We start from the raw sequence: 16,840 nt of genomic DNA, 5'->3' as shown, positions 1-16,840 counted from the left end.
AATGGCAGAGATGGATATGAGTCAGACCCTGTGATCTTGCTGACACAGCTGATCAATAATTCAACACTGAAAAGTGGCACAACAGCCCTCAGTTCGCATTTTATTTTTCGTAAAAAGCGCAAAAAAAGATAAATGGTATGTAAAACAAAGAATTTTATCACATTTGGTTGACTGGAGATATTTTTATGAATATTAATTGACAAATCACTTAAAATTGGCAGCTACATAAATTGTAGCTTGTATATATATATATATATATATATATATATATATACAGTTTTGAAAGGATATACCAGTAGTGATTTGAAGTGGTTTCTGCAGTGGTGAAGCTCCTGTCGTGGCAGGGATTTTGTGTGCCAGGCTGAGCTGCAAGAACAGCACTAAAAGCACAGTGTGTTCATGAGCTGACAAGAACTCAAGAGAGAACATCTGACCCCTGCAGAGAGCAGAACTCTGCGCACACTATTAGCACAGCTCAAACTCACAGCACAATGACTCAGGTAAAAATTCTGTCCACCTTAAAAACAAAGGTCACTTTATTTTTGCTGATCGAGTTCAGAATCCTGATTATTTTCCTAGGTTTAAGCTTTTTGTGCTTTTGTTTCTCTGTTTGAGAACAGCCTGATGCTGTCTGCTTCTTTTGCTCGTGAGCTGAAAAGTGCACAGTCATTTTAAATTAAATCTCACCTCTCAACACTCGTTATATGAGTCACTGTTTCTCAGCGCGACATCAGCCGTGGAGTATGGATCGTCCTCATATGCACTCTCATCTAGTCAGATGATATTTTGTGTGATACATTCATAAAGACTCAATCTATCACAAAAAAGGGCAACTGCCATCACCTTAACCAGAACTGCTGCTACTTGGTTCACAGATCAATTTTTTGGCACAGAAATTTAGCATCACTTGCTCACCAATGGATCCTCTGCAGTAAATAGGTGCTGTCAGAATGAGAGTCCAAACAGCTGATAAAAACATCACAATAATCCGCAAGAAATCCACACAACTCCAGTCCATAAATTTCTGGAGTGAAAAGCTGCATGCATGTAAGAAACAAATCCATCAATAAGACATTTTAAGGCATTTTAGCCAAAATACGAGTCCGTAATTCATAAAATTCCTTTACCAGTGAAAAAGTCCATGCCCTGTTGTCCTCTCACACCATATTTATTTAAAGCTGTTTGTAAACTGTGCTTGATCTGTGTATATTTCTCTCCTGGCGACTTTTTCACTGAAGAAAGCTATATTTTAGAAAGAGCACTTGTATTTTAGCTGGAACCAACGTTTAAAGCTAAAACATCTTATGGTGGATTTGTTTCATTGTAAATATGCAGTTTTTCATTTCACAAGATGTTTATTGTTGGACTGGAGTGGTGTGGTGTGGATTGTGATGTTTTTATCAGCTATTTGGACTCTCATTTTGATGGCACCCATTCACTGCAGAGGATTCATTGATGAGCAAGTGATTAAATGATAAATTTCTCTAACAAAAAGTTAATCTAAAAAGTTGCCCTTCTTGTGGTAGATTGTGTCTTTTTGATGGCTCCCATTCACTGCAGAGGATCCATTGGTGAGCAAGTGATGTAATTCAATATTTCTCCAAATCTGTTCTGATGAAGCAACAAACTCAAACGTCATTTTGGGGTGGGGGGGTTGGGGGGTTTGGGGGGGGGGTTAAACTGTTCCTTTAAAGCACAAACATCACTAAGTACTAAAAATCAGTTTGTAATGATTTTAGTTCATCTCAAAATGTCAGAGGGCAGTAACAACTGATAATCAAGAGATATCTGAGAGATCTGTCTTATAAATTTACAAAAAAGTGCAACTATCTTCATGTGTTCACATGTCCCACCAGAATAACTTGTTTGCACAGAGATCGGCTACACTAAAGTGACCTGTTTTGGAGGACTCCGGTTTGACGAGAGACGAAGAATGACATCAGTGGAGAGTTTCTGCTGAGTCAGCAAGACACGACCCCAGCGGTCTCCCAGCATTCACTTGAACTCTACACCAGCAACGGCTCCCTCTGCCCAGCCCTGGAATGAACGGCATTCTGTTAGACATCCTTGTGCCACTTTACACATTCTCACTCCCTACAGGCGAGAATGGTGTTACCGACTCCGATGCGGGCGTAAGGTGGGTGTATCTACTGCTTTCCATTCTGTCATTTCAGCAACGGAGGAATCAACTGCACCAGATGACAAGTGTTCTGGGCTTTGGTGGGCAGATGAGTGGATGGGGCAATTTGCTTGATGAAGACGCACACACACACACTAATGCACTGACTCATCCACGACACCGATTCTGTCCCTGTGCCAATATAGGCACTGCAGCAGCAATCATTTACATAATAAATATCTCATTACAGAGACAGTAACTGGAATGCATTAATTAATCATAATTAAAGCCAACAGAGAGGCAACACGATGTTCCTGTAGAGAAATAACTGTCTTTAGAAGATTTTTCAGAGTGAAGTATAGTATATTCCCTACAGCCATGAGAAGGTCACAGTGACTCTGGGTGGAGAAAAAGACTTTGAAATAAAAGCAACAGTTGCATCAGTTCATATTTCTAAAAGTTATTCCTTTTTGTGTTTGATATTATTTCAAAGAGAAATGCAGGTTTTCTTTTGGGGCTACTAGAAAGTCAATGACAGAATTTATCTGCAATCTCATTCATAAGTCCTGAGGGAAGATTCACTTTAAAAAGTCAAAGTGAAGAGGGTCATTGCTATTATAAAGTACATTTAATGTCTAAAAATGAATATATGCATATAAAACCTACATAACATTAAATGTGTATTAACTTATTAATATAAAGTTTTCACTCCTACATTCATTTAACTGTGCTATTACGATAGAAAAATATATATAATAATATTTTATTTAAATAGGATTTTTTTCTTTAATAATATCACAGTTATGTGAATATAGGAGAGCCATTTTTTATTAAATAATGAATCACATCATCCTCCAGGAAACAGCTTAATTTTTGTTGAGTCAAAAGTCCAACTATGTTACCATAAAATGTATCATATGTTTATATATAAATAAAAAGGTTACTTATTTTATCATTTTAAATTATTATTTAGTCAAAATTATATTTATTATTTAATCTTTTTAAATAAATAAATAAATAAATAAGCAATGAAGATGTGCTTCAGTGGCATGTTTTCCCTCTATTTCTTCTCTCCATGTATGATATGGCATTATGGACCAACTTTGGGCCCCGGGTCCTGTCTGGGCACCTCTGCTCTAAAATATTCTATCCTTCTCGCCTGAGCTTGACCAGAGCATATGTATGAAGATCTGAAGTACCCTTGAATAGAAATATTTCGTTACAGCATAACAGGAATGATTTAGGTACCTTTCATCGCTGCTGTCGCCCTCTGCTGGTGTAAAGGCGGAGTGGATCTGTCCGGTGGAACCGCTATTAATCTACTGCATTGCAGCACTGGGACGTTGTCACTCATTTTGGCATGGCGTCTGCACAGATCACTCCCAGCAGAAATATGGGGAGAAAAGACATGTCCTAGATGTCCCAGAAAAAAGTATTCAACATTTAAATTTTTTTTTTAAACTTTCTCTGAATATAAAACTTCAAAGTTGTTTGAAAAATCAACATTCCATTAATAACTAAAAAAAAAAAAGTTCTAAAGGCAATCATGTGCTGTCTAGTCTGCTAAAAGAGTATATTTCCATCTTATTTCTTTTTTGTTTCCCTGCCAAGCAAAAAGGAGTCAGGAAATGCAAAGCAAAGGAAACTTAGATAATTAAATTAATCAAATAAATGTAGAAGCTTAAACACAATCCATAAATAAAATCAGATTATTGGCTCCTGCAGTGCTGGATGCAGTGTGTGAATCTGACACTGCAATTACTATTATAGATATAGCCAGATACTGTCAGTTAAGGGTCATACAAAACAATTTATTTTCTTTTTAATTCAAATATATTATTTGTTGAGGGCAATTCAGATGAAATTCCACCTTAAGAACTGCAAGCGAGCCAGTTCATAACTTTCAGAGCTAGTGACCATCATGCAAGTTCATTTGTCTTTAAAAGAACAGCTTCACTTGTCATAACAACTTACTGAATGAAAAACAAGGGTGTGAATGAAAAACACAACGAGTTGTATTTGCAACACTTTACAAATTTCAACTGATCTCCATTCCTTTTTAATGCTGTGAGAAGAAAAAAAAAAAAAAAATGAGAAAACAAATTAATCAAAATTAGGTCAGTTTATGTTTAAAAACAAATGCATGCAAATAGGCTCAGAAAAACCAACTTCAATGTTAGGGGAAACATGTTTTCTTACCCCATTGACAGATATTTGCTCTGGTTTTAAACATAAACTTACTTCATTTTGTTCAGTTTCTCAGAAAACAAAACATCATCTTCATTTTGTATTTCAAGGATGTTTTGTATTGGGAGACGAAAAAAAAAAAATGCAGAGGAAGATATTAATTTCAATGCAACATTTAATGCCATGCCATGATTTTAACAGTTTAAGGGCTTAATTTGTGGAAGGGTGAATTAAGGCTTTTTAAGAGCCTGTAGAATAATCATGCAACTTAACCAACATTTTTTTTTTTTTTTTTTTTTTTGGAATTTTCATTTGAAATCCACTTTTTAAAAATGTTTTACATCCTCTTGCTTCTGCACACCCACATAAATGTGCAGCCTATCAAGGCAATTAGCAGACTGGCCGCCCGGCAGTGCATGTTTTGCATAAAAAGCTCTTCAAAAGCGTCCGTTTAGAGACATTGAGGGAAAATAAACTCCGGAACACAATGCACCACTAGCTTTCTCTACCCACAATGCCCCCACCAAGGTCTGTGGCACAATCCAGTGTGGTCACACTGCGGTTTGGTTCTGGGTAAAACTGACCTCGAGCCATTCCTGGGTTACAGGAGCACCGGAGCGTTCCACAGCCCTCAAAAAGCGGATATCCAAAAAGCCCGGTCCAGCCCTTGGGGCCTTTTATAGAGAGCACAGGAAGTACAATCAGTACCCACAAATTAAACACCTCTAATTATGAGCTGGAAATGTAGAGTTGAAGAGATCAGCATTAGCATGCGCGCTCCGAAAGTCGCTCTATAAATACACCTCTTCACCACCACGTACTCCATCATGCCCATGCCATCAGACAGGATGTTACCTTACATCCTTATTTTGATATTTCAAGATAAACACCGCTCACACAGCGCTGGAAATAAAACTCTTTCCATCGTTCCATCATTAACGACATTACGAATTCATATTCCAACAAAAATTGGATTCTGATATAATTAGTAGTAGCACAATGTGGTTGCCTCACGCTCCATTAGTCTTTCGGTGTGATTAATGAAGGTGCAAACCGTATTGACTGTTCATCTCATAGGGCCCATGAGAGCATTGCTGTGTCATCAAACTACGTCCCCATGAGACTCGACTATCACTATAAGCTAAACGGCATTAATAGCAGAAATTATGAACTATAAACTCTGCTTTCAGAGGTGGTAACAGAGGGCCTTTACCCACAATGCAATCACAAATTTCTCTTCAGGCAAAAGCCCATATTTGTAGAAGCTCTCCATCAGATGCAAAGCAAAACACTTCAAGTGATAATTTCATTTATAATTTAGTCATCTAAACTAGAGTAGTAGTAGTAGTAGTAGTAGTAGTATGTTTTTATTAAATGCCATGTCAGCATCTTAAAATATTTTAATGGCAAAAACAATTCAAAAACACAAGTATAGCAAATACAATAAAAAAAAACAAAATCTCACAATTAAGTTTGGATGAAAAATAGCCAATTAAAATAAATAAATAAATAAATAGGTTTATTTTCTTACCCTACTGACAGTTTTTTTTTTTTATTATTATTATAATTTAACTTACATGTGTTTTTCAGATAAGACATAATATTTTTAGTCATTATACTTTTCAGATTTATCAAAATAAACTGATTTTATGATTAAATTAAGAAAAATAAATAAACAAAAATAATTTATTTAGTTTATTTTTCTTTCCCCACAGACAGATATTTTTTCTTGCTTTAATCATAATTCAACATTTTTGTTGACAACAAGACTTAAAGGGGTGATATGCTTTTTGACTTTTTGAACTTGAAGTAGTCAGTGTGTGGTGTGTATCTTTGAGCATAAAAAAGATCTACAAAGTTACAAATCTCAAAGTCCACTCCAAAAGGAGATCTTTCGTTTTAAAAAAATCCCTTTTTGAAGAATTACAACGAACGTTGTTTTCTGCATGCAATGATGTCACATTAGGTCTATTAGAGTATTATTAAAATAAATCCCGCCCACGGAAATCTGAATTGTTGGAGGGAGGGTAGGGACCACGTGGGGGATTAACCTAACTTTAGCGATGCAGCGTGGAGAACCGCTTCAACGAGCTGCAGCGCGGCGGGTATAAACACAAGCTTTGCCTAGAGAGGCCGCTTCAGAGCTGTAACGCGCCGCAGACGTGTGCAGTACAGGGGGTCGAAACACATGCTGGAGCCGCGATCTAATCCGGTTGCGCGTCGGAGCCGTAACGCGCCGCAGATGTGTGCAATGTGTGGTAAGAGATTTATTAATCATACAGTGTAGATAGCTTCATTTATAACGCGAGTGTTTTTTAAAATGCAGAAACTTGCACTAGAATAGGCTAGGTTAATCAGTGATGATGTTCTTTGATGATGTTAGGCTGCTTTTAGCCTTATGCTGGAGCTTTTTTCTGGCAATGAAACTAAGTATGTAAATATTTAAATACATTAGCACGATAATATCATGTATTGGCGATCTCGCAGGCTGATGATAGGACCCAACAACAGGACCCTACTGTAGCATATTATTTACATATTATTTACTCACCCTCCATCCATCCTAGGTGTATATGACTTCCTTCTTTCAGACGAATGAAATCGGAATTACATTAAAATTTATCCTGGCACTCTCAAAGGCCCCCTGTAGCGAATCGAATGCGTTTTTGTACGAAAAATATCCATATTTAAAACGTAAGAATCAGTTTAATCAAGCTTGCGCTAACAGTTGTACATGGAAGTTGCTTCTTCGGCAATGGGCGTGGCAGTACTGAAACACCGTCTAAGCTGTTAGCCAATCGCAACGCAGTGGGACAGCTAACCAATCACAACACATTTTGTTTTTTGGTAGGCGGGCCTTCATTAAACCCGAACTAATCGAACATTATGTGCCAGGCTGGGTGAGATGTATTGTAATAATATATATTATGTTAAAAATAATGCGTTTTTCGAACCACCAAGCATGAACGCATGTTCTAGTACACCCCAAAACAAAATCAAGACTTAGCATAATAGGACCCCTTTAATATCTTAAGTCATTTTGCTTTTTAAATTGATGATTTATGATTAAAACAAGAAAAAAAAAAATCTGGTTTAGTTTCTAATTGACAGATAATGTTTTTCTTGTTTTAGTTATAATGAAACTTAGTTTTGGTACTTTTTAACCCACTTAACTTTTTTTTTTTCAGAAAACAAACTTACTATCTTAAATCATTTTGATGCCCAAGTAAATATGTCTTGGTTTTAGAATTTTTAGAAATTTGTCATATAATAAAAATATTTTGCAGTGCAGTTAATGAAATAATATTTTAATGTATTTTGATGTCATATAAAAAGTAGAACAAATAACGCAAGTTATGCAATCAAGTTTTGTCTGGAATAAGCGATTAAAATAACGTAAATTCTAGGGTTACCCAGCTGAAAAAATGTCCTATCTGGTTTTCACTGGTCTGGTTTGATGGTTAAATTTGCTTTTGGGCCATCAGACTGACCAGATGAATACCAGCTCGGCAAAAACAGACCGGCAAACCAACTGATCAAGTGGGTTCAGTGGGACAGCAGCAGAACAAAACACTGAGCATGTGACTTTGTTTGGGTGTCTAAACGGCATGGAAACTAAATAAAACGGCTGGTTTTATTTAGCAGTGGCGTTTTCCTGTCTATAGAAACAACAGTCGTTTTGCACCAATCAATGTCATGGGATGTGGATGTGTATAAACAAATTGCACAATAAAACACCTGAAGCTGCTGCAGCGCTTTGATGGGTCACAATGACTCTTGGCATGTGTGTATGTGCAAGAAATGTAAATGTGATTTGTCTGAGCAGATATTTTAGGAGCGTCTGTAGGAGTTGAAGAATGTGCGGCCACAGACTAGTCTATCGTCTGCTTGGATTGCAGGAGTCAGTTCATTCGAGCCGTCCAGGTCCCCTGCGTGACCAAGTCAACCCAACTGCCGCCCACTTACCGGCAGGAAAATGACAAGCCTTAGAAGATCACTCAGTTTCCTTTGCCGGTCGGCACGGAGAAAATGAGGGACCAAAGATGGTGATTGTTTCCTGTTGGAGTGGGCGGCAGCGGAGACGTGTCCTGTTCTTCTCTCCATCAGCAGGTTGGCCCCTCGCTCCTCCAGAGGTCAGTAGCACAGCGCCACCTACTGGACGAGACCACTATCCAATTAGACAAAACAACAGAACCAAATGAAAAATTCAACACAAACACAATCTCAAAATGGCCTTTGATGAGCGTGTGTGGTATTTTCTTCCTGTTGTGTTCAAAAACTGGGTACTTCTGTGTTGGCGTTGTTATTTCTCTTTCTATTATGATTATTTTTGTACATATTTTATATTCAAGATTAGCTGCACAAACACATAATTAAAAAAAAAAGTTTTTGATTCCAACACAACAGGAGGGTTGAAGTGCATGAGATATTTTGTCAAATTGTTAATCACAGCAACAGGTTTACACACATCTGTGTCTCACATTTAACACCGACTTAACCTGGAGATAAAACCCAATACAAGAATGAACAATTAACAAAATGTGAAACTGTAAATGATAAAACATGCATTTAAGGTGAAGCATGACCTTTTCCCCTTTAGGAAAACATTCAAATTTGGCAGTTTGCAAATAAAAAACCAAAACTATTTTGGATTTACGTTTCTCTGAATGTCTTTATTGCATACACATAAATACGAATGTACAGTATGTGTGAATACTTCAGTGTTTTAAAGGCCAAAACCACAGTAGTGTGAGTATAAAGTGCTGATATAACGGACAACATCAAAAAGACGTCTTACGACTGTTTGCATTCAGTCAGCTGACAGGATGAATAAAATGCATCAACATCACTGCAGATCATTACTGTTTCAAAGCAGTTTTCAGTATCTTAAGTCACTGTGCTTCTCAAATTGATCAACATTAAGTGCGTTGATGATTTAAACAAGAAATAAAATAGTTTCAATCTAGTTTTAATCAAACTTACTTAATTTTGGTACATTTTGAAAAACAAAACTTAATATCTTAATAGCTTCTCAAATGGATCAACATCAAGTCAGTTAATGAGGAACACAAGAAAAAAACATAAACAAACATAAAATTGTTAAATTATTTTTCTAGATATTTTTTCTTGTTTTAATCAAACTCACTTAATTTTGATTCATCTGAGTATCGAAATATGTCAATATCTTGGTTCATTTTCCTTATTAAGTGAATGCATTTTGATTTAATAAATTTTAGATATTTGTAAAGGGAAATGAGACCAAAGTACTAAGTATGAAAATATTTTTTGCAGTGTACTTAAAGGGAAAAATTTCATGCAAAAATGAAAATTCAGTCATCAGTTATTCATCCTTAAGTTGTTCCAAACCTTTGTAAGTTTCTTTGTGGTAGCCATTGACTTGGCTGTCTGGTTACCAAAATTCTTCAAATATCTTCTTTTGTGTTCAACAGAAAAAAGAAACTCACACAGGTTTGGACTAACTCAAGGGTGACTAAATGATGACAAAATCCCTTTAATGCAATTATACGTTTTTTAAATGCATAACAGTTAAATAATTTACACAATAAAATCAACCACACAGACTTGTATGTGCTTCAGTCGTTGAGTTTGTAAAGAGCAATAAATACAAACACTGGCCATGGCAGATAAACCAACCAGTCTTAGATACACCTCATAACACTGTCAATCAGAGTTTTTGACATCATCCAGGTGGTCTTTCCGGTTGATAAAGACACATTGGATGCTGGAGGCCCGCGGGCCGCTCTCCTCTCTGCAGAGGGTGATGATGAACCTGCTAATGCCTGTGTTTGGACATGGGGAAAAAACCTGGTTCATCTTTAGGCCTGCAGGTAAACAGCACTGCAGGTCCTCCACTAGGTGGCGAACGGACACACGGATAAATGCCCCGTGACTGACGATCAGAGCGTGGATGGGTACATTCTGGGCTCCATCGTTAGCTAGTCCAGCAATCACAGGCTGTTCTAGTTCTGATGGTCCAGAGGTGGACGCAGAACACTGGTCGGCTGAGCCGTGCTCCTCTAACATGCGCAGATACAAGGATTTGAGGAACTTCTTAAAGCGTGTCTTTACCTGGATAAACAAAAACAGTCTTGTGTGTGAGCATTTCATCTGATAAACCAATAGCGACTACGATTTGGAAAAAAAATACTGTAAAAAGGACTATATGTAAAGTTTGGAATAATTACGATTTTTGATATTTTTAGGAAAGACGTCTCTTTTGCACTTTAAGGCTGCATTTATTTGATTGAAAATACAGTATAAACAGTACTTTTTTGAGAAATTAATGCAGTTAAAATATCTGCTGTCTATTTTAATAGATTTTAAAATTTAATTTATTCCTGTGATGCAAAGCTGAATTTTCAGCATCATTACTGCAGACTCCAGAAATCATTCTAATATGCTGATTCGCTGCTCAAGAAACATTTCTTATGTTGAATACAGTTTTTGCTACATAATATATTTGTAGAAGAATTTCAGAAGTTTGAGATAAGTAAGTGCATTTATACTTTTATTCAGCAATGATGTTATTCTGAACTTTCTATTCATCAAAGAATATATATATATATATATATATGTATATATAAACAGCAAACCAACATTGGTAATATTAAGATTGTTGACTATTGTTAATAATTGAGTACCAATAATAACTGAGCATCATATTAGCATATTAAAATGATTTCCTAAGGATCGTGTGACACCGAAGACTAAAATAATGATGACAATTCAGTTTTGCATAACAGGAATATGTAATAATATTTCACAATTTTACTGTTTTTACTAGACTTTTAATTAAGTAAATGCAGCCTTGATGAACATATGAGACATCTTTTAAACATCTTAATTATTCCAGACTCACTTATACTTAAGGTACTTTTGCAATCTAGCTGCACCAATTTCAGTGTAAAAGCTACTTCATTTTCCATCTGGATTTAAGTATCATCCTATTTTGCAACATTCAAGACTTATTTTCCTTGCAAGAAACCTCAATTTCTACCTGTTCCAGTGTCTCTCCGCCGGGTGGTGTATAATCTCGGCACGCCTGACCCGCTGCATTCGCCATGTTCTTCAGATGTTCCTTTGGTCTTCCCTCTGCCACCCCAAAACCCTGTCCAATACATCACACATTTGAACCGACACAACAGCGATTCATATAGGGGATGCCAAATTATTCATTTTTTTAAAAATCATACTTGTCTTAAAGCTATTTTCTTTTTTCATTATTATTACTTACTTTTTCTCACTATTTCTAATGGTCATCTTATCTTACAGTTTTAATGTATTATTTATATATTGCACAGTCTAAGCAGCTGCAGATGGCCTGCTTGGGGAAACTCACCCTCTCTCTGAGTAATGGATCCGATATCATCTCGGTCGCAGAAGAATGAAGGTTGTTTCCTAAAATGATTTCAGCTGTCTTGAGAAGGAGAAGTTACATTTTATTTGAGGGGTGATTCACTTAAAAAAATGAACACAGTTGCAGTCTCACACACCTGGACGGCTCTTTGCAGGTTACTGACGAAGACATCGGTGAAGTGCAGATCTTTCAGGTACCGGCCAGCTGCCGCTGCCTGCAGATGTCCCGTGTCTGACAGCGGGGTGTCAATGCCCTGACCTACACATGTGAGGAAAAAAAAATCATCCACAGACTGAAAAGGTCAACAGCACACATTAGAGGTCAGCATACACATGTACATACCTTGAAGCAGTTTATCTCTGTTGTATTGTGTTTCCCCACTAGAAAGCAGAGCACATAATATTATAAAATAAATAAATGACTTTAGAATGGACAGTTCACATCTTAGGACATCCATATATTTAGAGGTCATTGTAATCAGCTACAGACAAAATACGTTAACAGTTAAGTAAATACAATATAAAGCGTTCCTGTAAGCATTTGCTGATGGGCTTTGTTTATGAACACACATGCAGATTATGTGCATGTCCTCTCTGTCCCTACAACATCAACAAATAACATTTAACTTAGAACCGAATGATCGCCCTTCTTATGCACAGAAAACAAAAGCAAATAGACAGAACACACACGCTCACTTACTGCCGAACGATAGTCAGTGCAAATGTTAGCATAATACAGATTCGTAAGAATGGTTGAAATGTATGACCGGCAGCTCTTCCTGGTTCCTGAGTCAACGTGTTGCGGAAAAATGACGTCAACCTCGGGAATGGAAGTCTGTCGCCCTCCTGTGGTGGTTTATGGGAAGTGACTTGAGTTGCTTTATTAGCATGTTTCCTGCTTTACTAATTGTTCTGTAAATTATTTTTTTTGTTTTGTTTTGTATATCCAGGACACTTTGCATTTAAATATAAAAAATATAACATGTTTAACGTTTCCTTTTCGCACTGAACCTTATTAAAATCCTGGCGCTTACAAAAGTCAAACGTTCTATGTGGAAAACGTCGTATAGATAATATCTCAATATTTTTAAATTTAAATTGTAATTCTATAATTCAGATTTGTGTGACTGACAAAACTCGCCACATGAGGGCGGAAGTATACCGCGTGTTGCAGTAAATCTGGCAGCAAGAAGAGCTTCCGTCACTCATTATTATATTTTTGTGTGTATTTTTAGTATTGCAGTCAACTAATGGTTATTATAGGTAACTACGCTAAAACTTAAACCATAAAAACGTACTTGAAATAACTGAATTACCGTTAACTTATTTTATTTCAGCTAGTTGCCAAAAAAACATAGCCTACTAAAATAACTATACCTAAAACTGAAATAAAATGAATAACACACACACATTTTATATATACTTTTTATATACTTGAATTAGTTTTTTTTCTTTTTTTTTTAAACATTTTATAATAAGACTCATTAGTTAACATTTGTTAACAACACTTCTACAGCATTTATTAATAGTTGATGTTAATTTCAGTATTTACTAAAGCATTATTAAAATCACAAGTTGTGTTTGTTAGCATTAATTAATGTACTGTGAACTAACATGGACCAACAATGAACGACTATTTTATTTACTAACATTAACAAAGATTAATAAATAGTGCAATAAATGTATTGTTCATTGCTCGTTCATGTTAGTTAACACATTAACTAATGTTAACAAATGCCACATTGTAGAGTGTTACCTTTTTTATATATATATTTTCCACTACATTTTTAATTAAAGTTTTAGTAGTTACATATAAATAAAATAGACAGTTAGTTATGTCTCTCCAGACACTTAAGTGTTTTTTTGGAATTGTACTAAAAAGCAGAGAAAATCTTCTTTCGAGAAATAGCCCTCAGAAAAGCAGACAGTTGCAGTCTCACTGGACACTGTCCTTCATCACGCTTTGATATCTGATGATGTTTGATCATACGGCTCACTGCCTAGAGCAGGACGGCCCATCACCCGTTCAGGATGCACATGGCTGCTAATATAGGATTAACCCAGTATTCAAGCACTGACGTCTTGAGCTCTGGAAGCAGTGATTTTTAGTCTTTCTAGCAAAGTTTGTTGCATAATCTTGACAGTGCAGGTAAGCCAATCATCTGGATCTCATCTGTAATCGGTTACAGCACAGTCAGGAGGGCGTGTGTGTGCGATGACATCATACGCGTCTTAGTTCTTGCCTCCGTAATTGGCCCGTTTCCTCCAGCGGCGCAGAACACACAAGTGGAGCCAGACACATGCTCACAGGGATTTTCCAGAAAGACGAGGGGCCCTGTTTTAGGGACGCTGAGGGGCTGAAACCACTGTAAATGTCACAAATGAATGAAGGGCCTCAACCCAAAATGCAAACTGATCCAGAGTGCCCCTGGGCAGCGCCGTTTGATCTGCTTCACATTCCACCTCCGAGAACCAAGACAACAGACATTACAGCTTCTCCATGTTATGACATTATCAAAACTAGCTTCACATGTATATTGTTAAGAGCTGCTCGGGTTTGTTTGTGTATGTGTGTGCGTTTTGAACGTTTAGCTTATGCTTCCCAACATAATCATCCGACTGATCGGCAGCCAAGCGCTAATTTCACAATCAGAAGCTTCTTGAGTTAACATACACACCCTTAAGATCTCTGGCATGAAATCTGGATGGGTTTTTTTCCAGAAATCTTCTGCAAAGTGATTTGCATGATCCCAGCTACCAGGGAACGTTCTCACAACTTTCACAAAGTTGTTTAGAAGGTATATACATGTCAGGACAAAACAGTCTTCTTCTATTTCTGAGACTACATTTCTAAGTCCTAGAGTTTTCAGGCTACAACCATCAAACTCAGGTCAGATCTTCAGACTGTTCTAGATCTAGCGACTTGCTATAAATATGTATAAATACAAATCAATATGTTAAAACATGCTAGCAAAGTGTTAAATCATGCTGGAAACATGCTAGCAACATGATAAAACATGCTTGCAATGAGATTAATCATGCTATAAACATGCTAGCAACATAAGTCATGTTAGCAACACTGAACTGACTTCAAGTAAAATCTTCAAAGCTTTTTAAAGAGATTTAATACTTTCAGACAAGTTTCTCTTCTAACTTTACTCATCCAGTATTTGATATATGCTCTCATAAAGTTAAAAATGAAAATGTTCTTAGAACTTTTTTAGAAAATAGTGCTTGATGAATCTTCTAAGAAATGTTTATGTAACCTTTAAATATCGCTCTAATCATATTTTAACATTCTTAGATTATTAAAAATAAGCATTCAACGTTATGGATGAAAATAAAGTTGTTGTAAGAAACGTTTTGTTTTTTGTTTTTAACTTGAAGTTATAAACAATATAATTTCATATACATTGTTTTTATGACCTAAATTTGTTACCTGGTGAGGTCTAAACTGCATGTGGATGATCATTTGTCTTTGTAGAGCTGTCACTGTGTAATTGAAAGGCATCTGTGTGCTTTTTCCTCAAGATTAGTCTTGCATGCCAACACTGTGATGAATTTCTAACTATGCTTCCATGACTTGTGCCAAAACAGACGTGTGTAAAACTGACAGAGCTGCTAATATTTCACGACGATTTGACTGCTGCACTGTATTTATTATACAACATTTGCCAGTGTCTCTATCTGCATCTGTGGGTTTGTTTAGCAGATACTGTGATGTCATTCACGTTACCATGGGAAAAAGCAGAATAAGCTTTACAAATTTGCTCCTAATTACTAAATATTGCCGTTGACAACTGCTAACTTGCCCTTTAACCATGTCCCAGAATTCCATGCAGGGCTGTGAAACTGATGATGCAGTGAACGCAGTGCCATTGTGGAATATGAGTCAAAATTAGATTCTAATCTAAATGAACATACCACTAACCCTTATCGTACAAAAAGTTGTATGATTAACAAATTCTGAATGGAACTGAATATGCTGACATGTCTGAAATATAATGCAAACGTGCATATTATGTTGTTTACACAAATATCTGCCACAGGGCTGTCAGCTAAACGGTGAGCATGTGTTTATACATGAAACTCAATCTTGACCTCATTCACACAGAGCTATGTTTAAAACAGACTGATTCATCGCTTTTCTCCTTTGATTGATAATGAGGCTTGCCAAATGATACATTTAAACAATTTCTAATAAGTGATTTTAAATTGGAGAGAGCGAGCGAGAGAGAGAGATATTCAGGATGACATCTAACCTGACTACAGTCAGCTGAAATTTACTAATTTACTAGTTTCCTACACCATTTTTTTCCAGTTTATATATTTGTTGAGGATGTGATGATATATTTCCTGATAAGGAACTTGTGTCCGGAACTGGAGGAAGAAATTGATCCCTTTGGGCCACTGCAGTCCTGGGAAGATCTGTGTCAAGATCAGGGACATCTCTCATTATTGCTATCCTTCCCTCTCTTCCTCTCATGTCCAGTGTGAGTAGGTCATTTCATGCCTGTTTTCACAAACTTTCAAATAACGACATTATTAACAATGGAAGAACATCTCTGCTACTCCTCACTGAATTAGTGGCTGCTGGGAAGGGTCAAGAACCTCCTCTGGCTTGACCTTGTGGAGAAGGTCGACAGAGATTTTCCAGGGGCATCAGTTATTCTTAGACTATCTGCGAAGATAAACTCAAGCAGTCTGTGTGGGAATGGATTATTTGAACTTGATGAGTCTTAGGAAGTGGTCATTCTCATCAGCTCTCCAGAACACATACCATTTATGCTGGTTTTTCTTCAGCAGTCAGAAAGCAATACTGTAATGCTGTGGAGAACATGTACTTCTCTATGCCAGAAACATTGCAGTATTTTTTCACTGAATCATGGGAAAATCAGATCTGCCCATTTTGGTATGGGAAATCTATTCTTGGAGTGCGGGATGGGCGAAGAACATCAAGTTATTTTTCTGGTCTTATGAGTTTTTGAAGTGAGACTTTTGGATGTTTTTGCTGGTTATGCCACACACTCAGAGACCAGAAGAGATGTGCATACTAGTGCATACGTGTCTTTTTTAAAATTTTCTCCGAAACATGAATCCACCAGCCATTTACATAATAAAGATCAGAGGATATGATCATCACCTTCTCATCTTTGC

At 36.7% G+C, this 16,840-nt stretch overlaps 1 protein-coding gene across 1 annotated transcript; it reads right to left on the bottom strand.

Moving 5' to 3' along the window:
* Nucleotides 1-8,945: 8,945 nt before the first annotated feature.
* On the bottom strand, nucleotides 8,946-12,491 carry tigarb (TP53 induced glycolysis regulatory phosphatase b). Its single transcript, XM_051107032.1, has 6 exons — nucleotides 12,384-12,491; nucleotides 12,027-12,064; nucleotides 11,821-11,942; nucleotides 11,667-11,744; nucleotides 11,325-11,435; nucleotides 8,946-10,396 (listed from the first exon to the last, which is right to left on the bottom strand). The coding sequence occupies exons 1-6, from the start codon at nucleotides 12,413-12,415 to the stop codon at nucleotides 9,989-9,991; spliced, it is 789 nt and encodes a 262-aa protein (XP_050962989.1). The 5' UTR covers nucleotides 12,416-12,491; the 3' UTR covers nucleotides 8,946-9,988.
* Nucleotides 12,492-16,840: the final 4,349 nt, after the last annotated feature.

The sequence above is a fragment of the Labeo rohita genome, chromosome 4, assembly GCF_022985175.1.
Source record: "Labeo rohita strain BAU-BD-2019 chromosome 4, IGBB_LRoh.1.0, whole genome shotgun sequence".
NCBI classification, from domain to species: domain Eukaryota; kingdom Metazoa; phylum Chordata; class Actinopteri; order Cypriniformes; family Cyprinidae; genus Labeo; species Labeo rohita.
Note: the sequence above shows the minus strand (reverse complement) of the source record. Positions and strands in the feature narration are given on the sequence as shown.